The sequence below is a fragment of the Bemisia tabaci genome, chromosome 4 (genome assembly GCF_918797505.1).
Source record: "Bemisia tabaci chromosome 4, PGI_BMITA_v3".
In the NCBI taxonomy this organism is placed as follows: domain Eukaryota; kingdom Metazoa; phylum Arthropoda; class Insecta; order Hemiptera; family Aleyrodidae; genus Bemisia; species Bemisia tabaci.
In genome coordinates this window covers 32,804,613-32,817,735 of record NC_092796.1, presented here as the reverse complement: position 1 = coordinate 32,817,735, position 13,123 = coordinate 32,804,613, and the positions used below count along the sequence as shown (strand labels likewise).

At 39.3% G+C, this 13,123-nt stretch overlaps 1 protein-coding gene across 1 annotated transcript; it reads left to right on the top strand.

The window, feature by feature from the left end:
- Window positions 1-389: 389 nt before the first annotated feature.
- LOC109037043 (protein lethal(2)essential for life) lies at window positions 390-5,331 on the top strand. Its single transcript, XM_019051537.2, has 4 exons — window positions 390-680; window positions 2,200-2,394; window positions 3,853-4,074; window positions 4,709-5,331. The coding sequence occupies exons 2-4, from the start codon at window positions 2,200-2,202 to the stop codon at window positions 4,811-4,813; spliced, it is 522 nt and encodes a 173-aa protein (XP_018907082.1). The 5' UTR covers window positions 390-680; the 3' UTR covers window positions 4,814-5,331.
- The last annotated feature ends 7,792 nt before the right edge of the window (window positions 5,332-13,123 follow it).

Genomic DNA, 13,123 nt, shown 5'->3' with positions numbered 1-13,123 from the left:
AGTAATGCTCAATAAATATTATCGTGCATGCCAATCCCGATTTTTGCTGGCACTCTCTTTTTTTCAACAGTCCACTGGTGCGACGAGAATAAATTCGTATGAATAAATGTGAATCGGGGGCTTAGCGACGGGGTTGAAGGGTGTTCGAAAAGAGTAGAAAGGTTTGGAACGTTCTAGAATTCTGGAATGTTCGGGAGTTGCCCGATAAAACCCCGACCATCCCAGCAGAGGGTGAGAACAAACAATTATTTGAAACGCAACAATTCCCGCGCGACCTCCTCTCGCCAATGAGAAACCGACTCCAGAACGTTCTCGATTTTTCATTGGTCACATTCTTCTGGATGCTCCAGAAAGATCGAGAACCCTTGAGCAGGGTATATAAACAAACATGCCGGCAGAGTGAGGTTATTATAGTTGATTCTCTCACGGCGATCAGTGCAGATTTGTGCGTGTCATTTTAGCGTTTCCAAGTGCTTTTGTGTGCTCTCTATCGTCTCTCTAAGTGATTTTTTATTCTCTGAAGTGTGTTTCGTGATTCTCGATTCTCCAACAGTTTCACTTCGTTGCGTTATACCGTCAGTGAAATTTCCAGTGTCAGAAATCCGTGTTCGGCCATCCAGTTCATCACCCCTTTTCACTGGTATTCCTGCAGTTCTTTTTCCTTGCTCTAAACCATCAAGGTAAGATATTCCTACATTTTCAGTGTATTAGGCGCACTGTAGGTATCTCTTCCATTTCCCTGTGGTCTGTCCTAGTCCAGAGTTGTGAAGAGATCAGTGTTTGTCAGATCAGAAATGCATAGTCTGAGTTCCGGCAGTGAACTCTCCCTATTATTCTATTTGGTATACATGGTCAAGTCATATATATGGTAGTTTTTTGAGTTGCCGTTGAGGAGCTTTTCATTATGAAACCTCAGAGGAAGCAAGTGTTCGTTTCTTCAATTGCCTCAAAGAAGCTTTTCATTTTGAAATTCCAGAGGAGGTACGCAATTTCGCTTCTGAAATTGAAATGCAGAAGTTTGTCTGATGATTTCATTTCTGAAAGACTATGCATTTCCACTGACATTATCTCCCATCAACTGTAAATGAACATGCAGAGTTGCAAAATTCCATGGAAGTTCATTAAATGTAATTTTGTAATGAATTTTCACTGTACGGAGCGCTGTCTTTGGTGATGATCATGGAGAAATTATGATGAGTTTTCTCCCCCATTTTTGCACCTTGTTACCTGTAATAGTTAAGCCTCATGCTTCAAGACTATTATATTCTTCCCCTGGCTCAGACTGATATCAACAGCAGTTGGTCCCGATTTAAGCCAGAAAGATTCTCTGGAAGACTTATCCACACAGGTCAGTCATTGCGCATATTTTTGAGATCCACTCCCCCACCTGGCCCTAACTCGGTGGCCTTCAATGCTTCATCACAATGGGTGCTCCCATAAGAAATACATTGCAGGCACTCAATACTACGTCACTGCGCAGTAGGGTTCCAGAACTCGTCCTCGGGAATGACTGACCTGTGTAGATTGGTCTTGACTCGTGCTGAGCGGAAAATATAGCAGAAGCCTCTACTCCCGTGACATATCTAGAAGTAGGTATCCTAGTATGTACACCTCCATTGCAATGTTTCCTGATCTCTTGCTATGTTACTCTCTGAAAGGGAACTCATGACATAAAGCACTAAGATTATTTGTGAACACCTTTGATGACAGAAGTATATTCACAGAAAAATACACGACTTTATCTCCTAGTTAGTGAGAGAAATACGAAGAGGTGATTGCAAGTAGATGATTTGCACCTACCAATGCGTCCTTTCTTTATCAAGGAATTCAGTGAAGTACTTATTATACTCCAGCTTAATGAGCTTCTGTTTCCAAGATCTTCTTCAGTAAATTTAAGTTTGAGCAGTTTGCGCGATGTACATTTTTAGGGTTAGATACCCAGGTATCTGCCATTTAAACCAATTGATTATCATTCCCCATTCTCTCCTCTATGATTATGTAGTTTTCCTGTCCTTTAAAGGAGAACTTGAGTTGAGCTTCTAATATTGCCATGGAAGGTGCGAATTATTGGTTGTAGGCAATGTCTTGTCTTAGATAATATTTGGTGTTGATTTTCAAAGCATATACATCTTCTTTCAGTTTACTCACATCAGTATCTCTTTGAAATAGCTGCTAACATAATTTGTTTTTATTCAACAGATGTCATTGCTTCCATTGTTGTTGAGCGAATTGGAAGACACACGCCGCCCCAGCATCTATGACCCATACTATGGACTTGGACTGGGTGATCTTCTAGCTGTTCCTGCCAGATCTGGGTACCTACGCCCATGGCGATTAGCCCCACATAATGACAGTGGCATCTCCAACATCCAAAATGACAAGAAAGAATTTAAGGTAAGAGTCCTTTAAAATCATCTTTCAAATGAGGAGCTTGGAGATCAAGTGCAGATTTTTCCCATTAAAAAGTTAATGTTCAAGGTTTCCCAATTAGACATGAAGCTCTATGCTGGAAAGAAAGTTCAAACTCGCTTTCAATGATTTTAAAATGGATCTTAGTTGTGAACTTTACACAGAGTACTGCTTAAAACTAATTTTAGTTAAAATCATTAATACATTAATTTTTTTACAAATTGCACCTACTCCACTTGTCTTCCAAGCCCCTAAACAGTCCCTCTGATCATTTTCTACTTCTATCTTCCTGTATTCCGAGACTCACTCTTTCCAGACCCAGGAAGTCTGTATCCTCATGAATTCTATTTACGTATTGAGTTGCTTGAGAGACCTCTTATACTGTAAAGTACGTTTCCCAGAAACTTGGAATTTCTCCAGTGGAATCAGCTTTGCTCAGTGAAAGTGATTTTTTTCCATCAAAGATTTAAAATAGTTACAATGGACCACTAGACAACGTACGAATTTAAGTAATCCAATACTAGTTTCTTAACCAGAATTTCACGTAGAACACGATTCACAAAACGAAAATCACTGAAACCAACTCCTAACGAAGATATTAACGTTTTTATTTCACATTGGTTAAGAGGAATTTGAACTGCCCGCTGACAAAGAACTCAAAGCTCTACGTGAGTCAAATCGAGCACAACAACGGTTTCAGCAAGCTTCTCAAACAAGCAATGTTCATTTCCCACCGTGTGTTGTTCAAACTATAAGTAATTTGCTATAGCTGGGCCAAAGCGTCAAGATTGAGGTTGCCAGATTTTTACATCGCAGAGACTGTCATGATAACGTTTAGCGCGCGATGTGAATCACGTAGAGTATTGAGTTTTCATGAGCGGGTGGTTTGAATTCACGCATCAAGAATCATTAAATATCTTCGTAAGGAGTCAATTTCGGTAATTTTTTATTGTGCGCATCGTGCTCTACGTAAAATTTTGGCTGAGAAACATGTATCAGAATGTTGAATTTCATACCCTGTCTAGTGGTCCATTGTCCAAAAGCGAAACTCGTATGCAGTCTCCCTGTTTCTTAGCCTCACATACTCTATTTGGATAGCAGTTAAGGTCATTTTTCCATGGAAGAGTCAGTAGTTTTTCTGCTGAAGTGATAGGAAAGAATGCTAAAATGGTGCAGTAGGTAACTCTGATAAGGTTTCTTTTATGTGTCAACGTAAGACTAGAAATTTGTAGTGCCGCCATTGAAAAAATTTGATGTTGTTGTGTACTGAAGGAGTAAGAATTTGTTAGTTTCATGCTAACAGAAAATTTCATTTTTCTTTCGAAGCACTGTCACTTCTAAGTCATTGGATATGGTTCAGGACTTATTTAAAACGTATTGACAAAATTTCCTGTGTCTCCAATATTGCACCAAAGGTAACAAACGTTTTCTATTCTGTTCCAGGTCAACTTGGACGTTCAACAGTTTAAACCCGAAGAAATAAATGTCAAAACAGCTGGTGACTACATTACTGTGGAAGCAAAACATGAAGAGCGTAGCGATGAACATGGTTTTGTCTCTCGACAGTTCACCCGTCGTTATCTAGTCCCTCAGGATGTGAACAAGGATGCTATCACCTCCACCCTGTCTTCAGATGGAGTTCTTACTATTCATGCTCCAAAGAAAGTAAGTTAATATGTTCTTATTTTTCATTATTTAATAGATTCATAATAAGATGCGTAGGAGTTGACCACATTTCACTGCTTGCATATGGGCCCCCTTCGATATAAGCATAAATAGTCAGATAACATGCTGTGAGTCTGTATATATTGTCTCCCAAAAGTGGAACATTTGATTCTTGCTAACCGTAGTGAAAGTTCTGGCCCAAGTTAAATTGGCGAAGTGATCAATGGCATAAATTGATTAATTGTAGGGTACCTTAATTGAAGTTATTCAATTGACTGTCCTGAAAAAATGAAGATCTTACCGTATAGACAACAACTTGCATTTGTGGGCAGTTTGTACCACTGTGAAGTTCAAGGACATTTTTTTAAACATGTCATGTCATTGAAGTCATTGCTAACAGCAAAGACCAATGTACAAAAGTCAATCATTCTCAAAGACGAGTCTTGAGATGGTGCATTGATGGTGAGAAGTTAAGAAGATGGGAGTTACTTTCGTATGTCATCATTCTAAGATGTGCTGTCTGGACGATACCTCTAGATAAAGAGTATTCGCAATGATTGACTTGTGTAGATTGGTCTTGCCCTTTTAGTTTAAATTTTCTGTGAAACTAATCTTTTTTTTTCTGTGTCTACAGGCAATTGCTGCAAAGGATGAACGCAACATCTCCATCACTCAGACCAACAAACCAGCACTGAAACAGGGCAAAAAGGACGGCAAGCCGGAGAAAATGGAAACCTAAATACCCTCTTCATCTGGTCTCTTCATGTTGATTCCTATTTTCCTATTGTCCTATTTTTTGTTCTCTGTAGTTTGTAAGTTTCACTCATTTCAAGTTCTGCTTCCAACCATCAAGATGATTTTGATGGGCCCTCAATGATAGTTCTAAAATTTTTATGTCAGAACTTGGATGTATTCAGTACTAGTTTTACTCTCTAATGCTCCCATGAGTTATCAACACTTTGTGTTGCACACTTTTTTTTCAATGTACTTAAATTGGTTTTTTAAAAAAAAGTCCTTTATTGGAGATATCATTTAATCACTTCAACAGTATTACACACTTTTCCTAATTTAATCATGTTCTAAAGCAATTTCTAGTAATTATCTAATTGAAAATCCTTTTTTCTCAGGGAGCTGTATTTAAAGATTCGATTTAACACTTATATCATGCGTCACTGTAAATTATTTTCTCGTGTTTAACAGTTGTAAGACTGAAAATTGTGTTTGTATTATAATAAAATTTCGTTTTTTTTACTCCAATTTTTATGTTTCAGTTTCTTCCATCCAATGCCACAGCACCTGAACAGGCACTTTAATACAATACATATTGATGGCCTGAGTGCTAAACCATGTATCTGCATTGCAGTGTTTCAAAATTTCTGTTTTTGTCATATTTTTTGAAGAGAAATAAGATAATTTTATGACTCGAAATTTTTACAGAACATTCTGCTCTTAAAGAAGGAAAATCAATGAAGTTTTCAAGAAATTACGATGACTAGTCTTTCAGAGAAAAAGTTTAATGTGACAGGCAGTTCGCAGTGTTGTAAACTGTGCCAAGTGGTTTCGCAATTTGGCCATCGATATGTTTCATTACTCTCCGTTAATGTAATTCCTTGATAGGAAGTCTTAATCCTCTATTTTGAGCACTTATTTACAGAAAAAAATGCGATTTGAGGTCTAATTAGTTACCCTACTAGTTTTTACAGAGATTGTCAGTACGTTGGTCATCATGTTCTATTACCTTCTCTCGCACTCTTTAGAAGGAACTTTTATCCCTAATTATAAAAGTATTGTAATTGAAAATGCAAGCTTGTCATCCTCAGGTGAACAGAGTTGAACAGAATACACCGAGTTGCGTTTTGAAAAAAAAAAAATCTGAAGTGGCTTTCAATATCAGTAGCTGCAAATGTTTTCTCGGTAAGAATCCAAAATAGAGACAGAAAATTTTCCATGTGAAAAGAACCATCACTGTTAGTCTGGAGCATTACTTCCTACTAAACTTACGCACTAGGAGTCAAACTTCAAGTCTCGTCTCGGTTGAAACCTGCTGCAACATGATGTGAATCTGTTCAACTCAGTTGAAAAGGGGTCAGCTGACCATTTTTCTTGTTTTGGTTGAACACGCGCCTCAGAATTTTTGAAAATATGCCCCTTGGACTTTTAGATAAATTCCCCGCATCCTCACTTGGCGCACGGGGAACTGTAGAACTTCACTGGGGGCCAGGGGCTCCCCATAAAGAGCTTGATGCAAAAACGGCTTTTTTCGCCCCCCTGCTCTGGAATTTCTTCAGACTTTGTCTATTGATTACTCATACTTGAGCGCTTCTTTTCCCAAATTTTCAGACCCCCAAAAAATTTTGGGGGGGAGCTAGGACGGGTGGAAGTCAAAACCTGTGAACCTCGATATCTCTCGAACGAAGAAAGATATCGAGGTCCGGTTTGGACGAAAAATCGTCTAAAATTGCATACTTTAGGATTCTAAAGGTCAAAATCCCGAAATCACATTTTTAAGTCAACATATGTGCTTTTTTCCAGTTTTTAGGTCTAGAAAATTTCTTTTAAAACGAAAAATTTGCAAAGATCTCAATTTTTTATTTGAACCAAAACCAGTTTTTTAAATTGTTCGTCTTTTTCCGCATCCAACGAGTGGTCCAATAAGCTGGGGAACCAAACGGTTCCGGAGTTATGATCGATTGAAGTTTCCGCTCAACGCGCGCAGACCGATTTTCGCGCGCAAAAAAGTCGGATTTGACTGTTATTAGATCAGTTTGAATGTTCAAACTAAGCAAAATGCATTATTAGGGACTCTTGAGGGTCGCTGAGTTCAGAAATTACAGATACTTCCAAATAATTCACGTTTTTAAAATTATACAGCTCCGTAGCGCTATTTTAGAGGCCCACTGAGCGCCGACCGGCCGCTCAGTGGTCCTGTGCGGAGCTGTAATTTTAAAAACGTGAATTATTTGGAAGTATCTGTAATTTCTGAACTCAGCGACCCTCAAGAGTCCCTAATAATGCATTTTGCTTAGTTTGAACATTCAAACTGATCTAATAACAGTCAAATCCGACTTTTTTGCGCGCGAAAATCGGTCTGCGCGCGTTGAGCGGAAACTTCAATCGATCATAACTCCGGAACCGTTTGGTTCCCCAGCTTATTGGACCACTCGTTGGATGCGGAAAAAGACGAACAATTTAAAAAACTGGTTTTGGTTCAAATAAAAAATTGAGATCTTTGCAAATTTTTCGTTTAAAAGAAATTTTCTAGACCTAAAAACTGGAAAAAAGCACATATGTTGACTTAAAAATGTGATTTCGGGATTTTGACCTTTAGAATCCTAAAGTATGCAATTTTAGACGATTTTTCGTCCAAACCGGACCTCGATATCTTTCTTCGTTCGAGAGATATCGAGGTTCACAGGTTTTGACTTCCACCCGTCCTAGCTCCCCCCCAAAATTTTTTGGGGGTCTGAAAATTTGGGAAAAGAAGCGCTCAAGTATGAGTAATCAATAGACAAAGTCTGAAGAAATTCCAGAGCAGGGGGGCGAAAAAAGCCGTTTTTGCATCAAGCTCTTTACGTGGCCCTTCTCAAGAAAGAGGTATTTACCAAGTAAGAGCGTGATACATTGTTCGTCATCTTTGCAATTGTTATATGATCTTCTCTTTAGCAAAAATAGCTCCAAATTGTTCCTGAGTTTATCAAAATTCGCCTTTAGTACCTAATCCCAGGACCCCCTCTCTAAACTTAAATTATCAAAGAAATCTTTCGAATCTTTCCCTAGAGGTGGAAGAGTTCCCTTTGGTAGGATGTCTTTTTGTGTGCCGCCCCCCCCCCCCCCCCCCCATCCCTCAATAAGGTGCCTTCTCACACAAAGCTACCAGCTCCGCCCATGTTAATACATACCCAAGTTAAAAGTAGGTAGTTATTGAGAGAGTTTTCCCAATGAATGGAAGCTTTGTTCGTCTACTAATGCTTTTCACTTTAGTGACGTAATTATAATCGAACGTTGACAGCGACGTTTAACTCGTTGCTACTTTTTCAGGTGGTCTTCATGTGGTAAAATTATGATGCGAATACTTACCCGTTGGCTTATAATACCCTTTCCGAGCGAGCGCATTACCTTTCGCGCTATATGCTACATTCACCGCGCACACTCTCTGCGCAGCGAGCAGGAGGCTCTTTGCGGCTTTGGAAGCGCGCGAAATTCAAATTGACGCGTTGTCGTTGTATGAGCGACCCCCCCCCCCCCCTCCCCGCACCATCCTTCAATCTGTGGTCCATTCCACAGTCCTTCAGCCTGAAAGTCAGTAAGCACGCCAGTAAACCCGGGTAGCCCGACCAGTCCAGTCAATCTAGCATTATTTTGGGAAATAAACATGTTTAGAAGGTTTCTTCCTTTAAAAATTCACTCGCATTCGTTTCTGCCACTTGTTTTCATTTAATTTTCGATAGAGTCTTCGTTCGAATATTTTTGCACTCTGTTCGAATCGTTTCATCGATTTTACCCGGACATTCTTCAAACATACTATCCCTCCCCTCTGTTTCACAGTTTCTTTAAATCGAATGCTGTAAGATCGTTTATACTATTTATCGCCAAACATATTGCAGCCGTCGGTCAATGCATATTAACGCCTACAAGACTGCAGGAATACCTCACGTATTGCGCCAAACACCGTGCGGTTGCTGGTCGGCGCGACACGCCTATTAGCGCCTACAAGAGTGCAGGAATACTTCACGTATTGCGTCAACCGCAGTGCAGTCGTTGGTAAGCGTGAAACGTATTTGATATTAATGTATGGGCAGTTCACGAAAACTGTCCAATTTGACCTCCAAGAAACAAAAAATTCAACTTTAATATCTTGGATCTTTGACCTACAATCTAACATGATGGCGAACCATACCTTTGAAAGGGACGTAGCGAATTAGCGGATGTCGTACAAATGACATTGCGCGAATCGAGGGGGCGATGAAGTTAGAATTTACAAGATATGTTCTTATTTAACTTCTCAAATTTTTTTTTGAAAGTAAGTCAAATATAAGTACAATGAGGACAAGCTAGACTCTCGGTTCACCTAACCATCAAATCCTGAAATAAAGTCGTCCCGTTGAAGCATTGAAATCTCTTTCTTAATTTTATCGAAATAGAATGGCTGCGTATTTCAGAGACGTAAAAATAAAAAGCTATCGGTCGACTAATGCAGCGGCTGAAATTCATCGCATGACAGACGTGAGAAAAAGGGTGTTTTCCTTTATGCCATAGGTACAAAGCCCTTTCCGACACAAAAAAGAAACCCTTTTCTGCACCAGACATTTGGGTCGTTTCTTCTTATGCGACTAACAAGAAATAACCATATTCAGCATGAAGAGATCATCACAGAGCTTTCGCTTTCAGATAGAGCTCAGGAGTTCAAATCATGTCAACACATGGTGAGGCATATTGTCGTTTTGTTATTCAATCACTCATAAAGCGTCACATTAAAGTGTTTTATTCATTTTTTTATTTTTTATTTTATCAATTTCGAAGCACAATAAACGCAATTGATAAATCTTTTTGCGTCTGTTAAACTTTCTGAAATGTATGGATATTAAATCACGATGATGAGCTCACGTTGTTGATGATTTTGCGCGCAATTTTTACGTATCAAAAAATTTAGAGTGGAGATAATTTTAATGGTCAACCAAGTCACAGGAAGTTGATACTAATGGTTTACATTTACGGTCATGCATTTCATATCGGACTTTTACAAGGGTTTGGTAGAACCACGCAAAGGAAATGGACCACTAGACAGGGTACGAATTTTAGCATTCTAATACATGTTTCTGAACTAAAATTTCACGTAGAACACGATTCGCGCAACGAAAGTTACTGAAACCAACTCTTAGCGAAGATATTAACGTTTTTATTTCGCATCAGTTACGAGGAATTTGAACTGGCCGCTCGCGAGAAACTCAAAGCTCTACGTGAGTCAAATCGCGCACTACAATGGTTTCAGCAAGCTTCTCAATCGAGCAATGTTCATCTCCCACCATGTGTTGTTCAAACTATAATCAATTTGCTGTAGCTGAGCCAAAGCGTCAAGACTGAGGTTGCCAGATTTTTATATCGCTGAGACGTTTATGATAACGTTTAGCGCGCGATGTAAATCACGTAGAGCATTGAGTTTTCATGAGCGGGTGGTTTCAATTCACGCATCAAGAATCATTAAATATCTTCGTAAAGAGTTAATTTCGGTAATTTTCGTTGTGCGTATCGTGTTCTACGTGAAATTTTGGTTAAGAAACATGTATCAGAATGCTGAAATTCGTACCTTGTCTAGTGGTTCATTATATTAGTACCCGCCAGTGGAGCTTGTTGTTGAAGGAAAGGCAATAAGATACAACTCTGAAGTTCCGGCGGTGAAGTTGAAGGTGTAAGTCGGCAATCAGAACTCGGTTTGCGACGTCGCAGACCTCCTGTCATATACTTTATTTTTAAACGGAAAGCTAAGTACCTACTCAGCGGCAATTCTTTGAAACTCCTGTGATTTTTCTTCTCTGTGCGAAGAAAATTCTGCAAAAATTTCAAGGAAGGATGTCAAATTTGTCCTCCTTTAAAAAAATAACATAGAGGCGAAGATTTTCAGACACTGCAAACGAGATTTGTGATTGCCGACTAACAGCGTCGATCGACGATGAAACAACCAGACCACGTATTTCCAGGCCCGGACTTAGGGCGTGTGCAGGGCGTGCGGCGCACACGGGCGCCAGCCTTTGGGGGGCGCCACGAAAGAAGAAGAGAGGGGAAAAAGGGGGGAAAAGGAAAAGGAAAAAAAGGGAAGAAAGGACAAGGGGAAAAAAGGAAAAGGAAACAAGGTTGGGCAGTGAAAGCAAGGAAGAAGGGGGTAATGGAAGGGAAAAGGAGGCAAGAAAAGTGAAAAGAGAGTCCGCGAGAAAGGAGGGGGGGGGGCATAAAAACCAGAGACAAAATATTAAGAGAATTGCCGTCTAAAGGTAAATTTTCAGGACAAAAACTCCACCTGGTCCATAGACGGTCAGGCGCCCCTTGACCCTAAATTTGCGGCTGTACAGAAATACAAAAGTAGGCATGTAGTATGGGGGCGCCATAAATCCATCGAACAGGAGCCGACATAGCATTTTAAGCCACATCCAACATTTTGGAGTTGAGAATTTTAAAAAATGGACTAAAAATTCGAGTTTCCCGTCGAAAAATACCTCCTGACACCGAATTGCAGAAAAATTCATCGAACAGGGGCCGAGATAGCATTTTAAGCCATTTCGGTTTTTCGAATTTTGAATTTTGACAGATTTTGATTTAAAACGCGTGATCCCCAAAATCGAAGCTCAGATTCGGATTCCTCGTAAAAAATCGATGCGATTTCATGTATCATACCTTGACACCGAATTTCAGGAAAATCCATCGAACAGGAGCCGAGATGGCATTTTAAGCCACGTCAGTCATTTCAGATTTTCGAATTTGGAAAATTTGACTTAAAACGCATGATACCCAAAATCGAAGTTCAGATTCGGATTCCTCATAAAAAATTGATACAATTTCATGTATCATACCCGAGCATAGCGTGAAGGAAAGAGACGTAACGTAGACATACTGATTCGAGCATATGAATCCAACGTGGCAACATGGGTAGTGCTCAGTGGGTCAGCGGAGGAGGAAGAATAAGAATTTATCGTGAGAAATTCCTCGGGACGAAACCGAACGCTAAGCGCCGGCCGGCGCCTCACCGTTCGGTTGCATCTCGGGCGACCAGCGCGGCGCGGTGGCGTAGTTCAAAAGGGTGGTATGACAGAATCTATACGCGTCGCTAAACCTTTTTCCTTCACGCTTTTTTAACATATGATACATGAAATCTCATCAATTTTTCACGAGGAATCCGAATCTGAGCTTAGATTTTGGATATTACACGTTTTAATCTATTTAAAATCGTAAGAGAATATACAGAATTGTCCTTGAAAATTGATCCCACATTAGTGTTTTTTTACGTCATTAAACCTCTTTCCTTCACGCTATTCTAACAAATGATGCATAAAATCTTATCAGTTTTTCACGAGAAATCCGAATCTGAGGTAAATTTCGGTTTTGGCAGTCTATTTTTATTTACAGATATTTTTTTTGCCATATTGTTATTTAGTAGATGGGTAAAATGATATACCATTAATTTTATTAAATTTGGATTATTAAGATTTATTGAGAAATGCTCTAGGAGATTACTTACTTGAGTCAGGTGATTCCAGAAAATACCTTTTATGAAGTGGGTTGCATGCCCTGGCCCTTGAGGAGGCGCTAAATTTCAATAATCAGATCTGAAGAGTATCACGAACGAAGGAGTTAAACGACATTTTTGTGATTCCGAAATTAGCGTGCAATAGGTGCAATTAGGTGCAATATCACACGAAAGCTTGTTACGCAAATGGATTTTTACTGTGATTGAAACATTCAGGTGAAAAATGAGCACTATATGCAGTATTCGAGTTTTTCAAAGAATTTAACATTTGACGAGTTTAACTAAAAATTATTGGTGCTTGAAATTTTTTATGTCTCTCAACTCCCTTTCTCGTGATACACTATAGTGTGCAGGTATAAACAGCTGCAAGTAATGTTTGAAATTACAGAAATGTATGACATCGGTATCCTATAACATTGCCGTGCTAAGGAAGAACGCCGTAGACATTTGAGAGTTGCCAAATTTCCTTCGATAAAATGTTCATTTTTGAGGAAAGTTATGAATATTTTTCCTTTAAATTTTCAGGACTCTTCGGTGGATTTCGAGCAAAATAATTTGAAAAATTGGAGAAAAAATATTCACAAGTTTACCAGAAAATTCGTGTTTTATCAAAGGTGATTTGGCAACGCCTGAAGGTTTATACTGCGTTCTTCCTTATGGCCGTACATTTATACGTTATTATTTGCTCATGGCGAAAATGTGAAAGTTTTCTTACCATTATTTACCGTGCATAGATGAGCCCTTTTCCATGAACAAAGGCTGATGGTAAAATAATAGGATTCTACCTTCGTCTCTTAGAGAAGGAAAGAATAA

Bases quoted from the DNA above. Each gene is read 5' to 3' on its own strand.
- LOC109037043 (XM_019051537.2), top strand. From the start codon at position 2,200: ATGTCATTGCTTCCATTGTTGTTGAGCGAATTGGAAGACACACGCCGC. The intron at 2,395-3,852 runs GTAAGAGTCCTT...ATTCTGTTCCAG, and splicing joins ATGACAAGAAAGAATTTAAG to GTCAACTTGGACGTTCAACA. The intron at 4,075-4,708 runs GTAAGTTAATAT...CTGTGTCTACAG, and splicing joins CTATTCATGCTCCAAAGAAA to GCAATTGCTGCAAAGGATGA.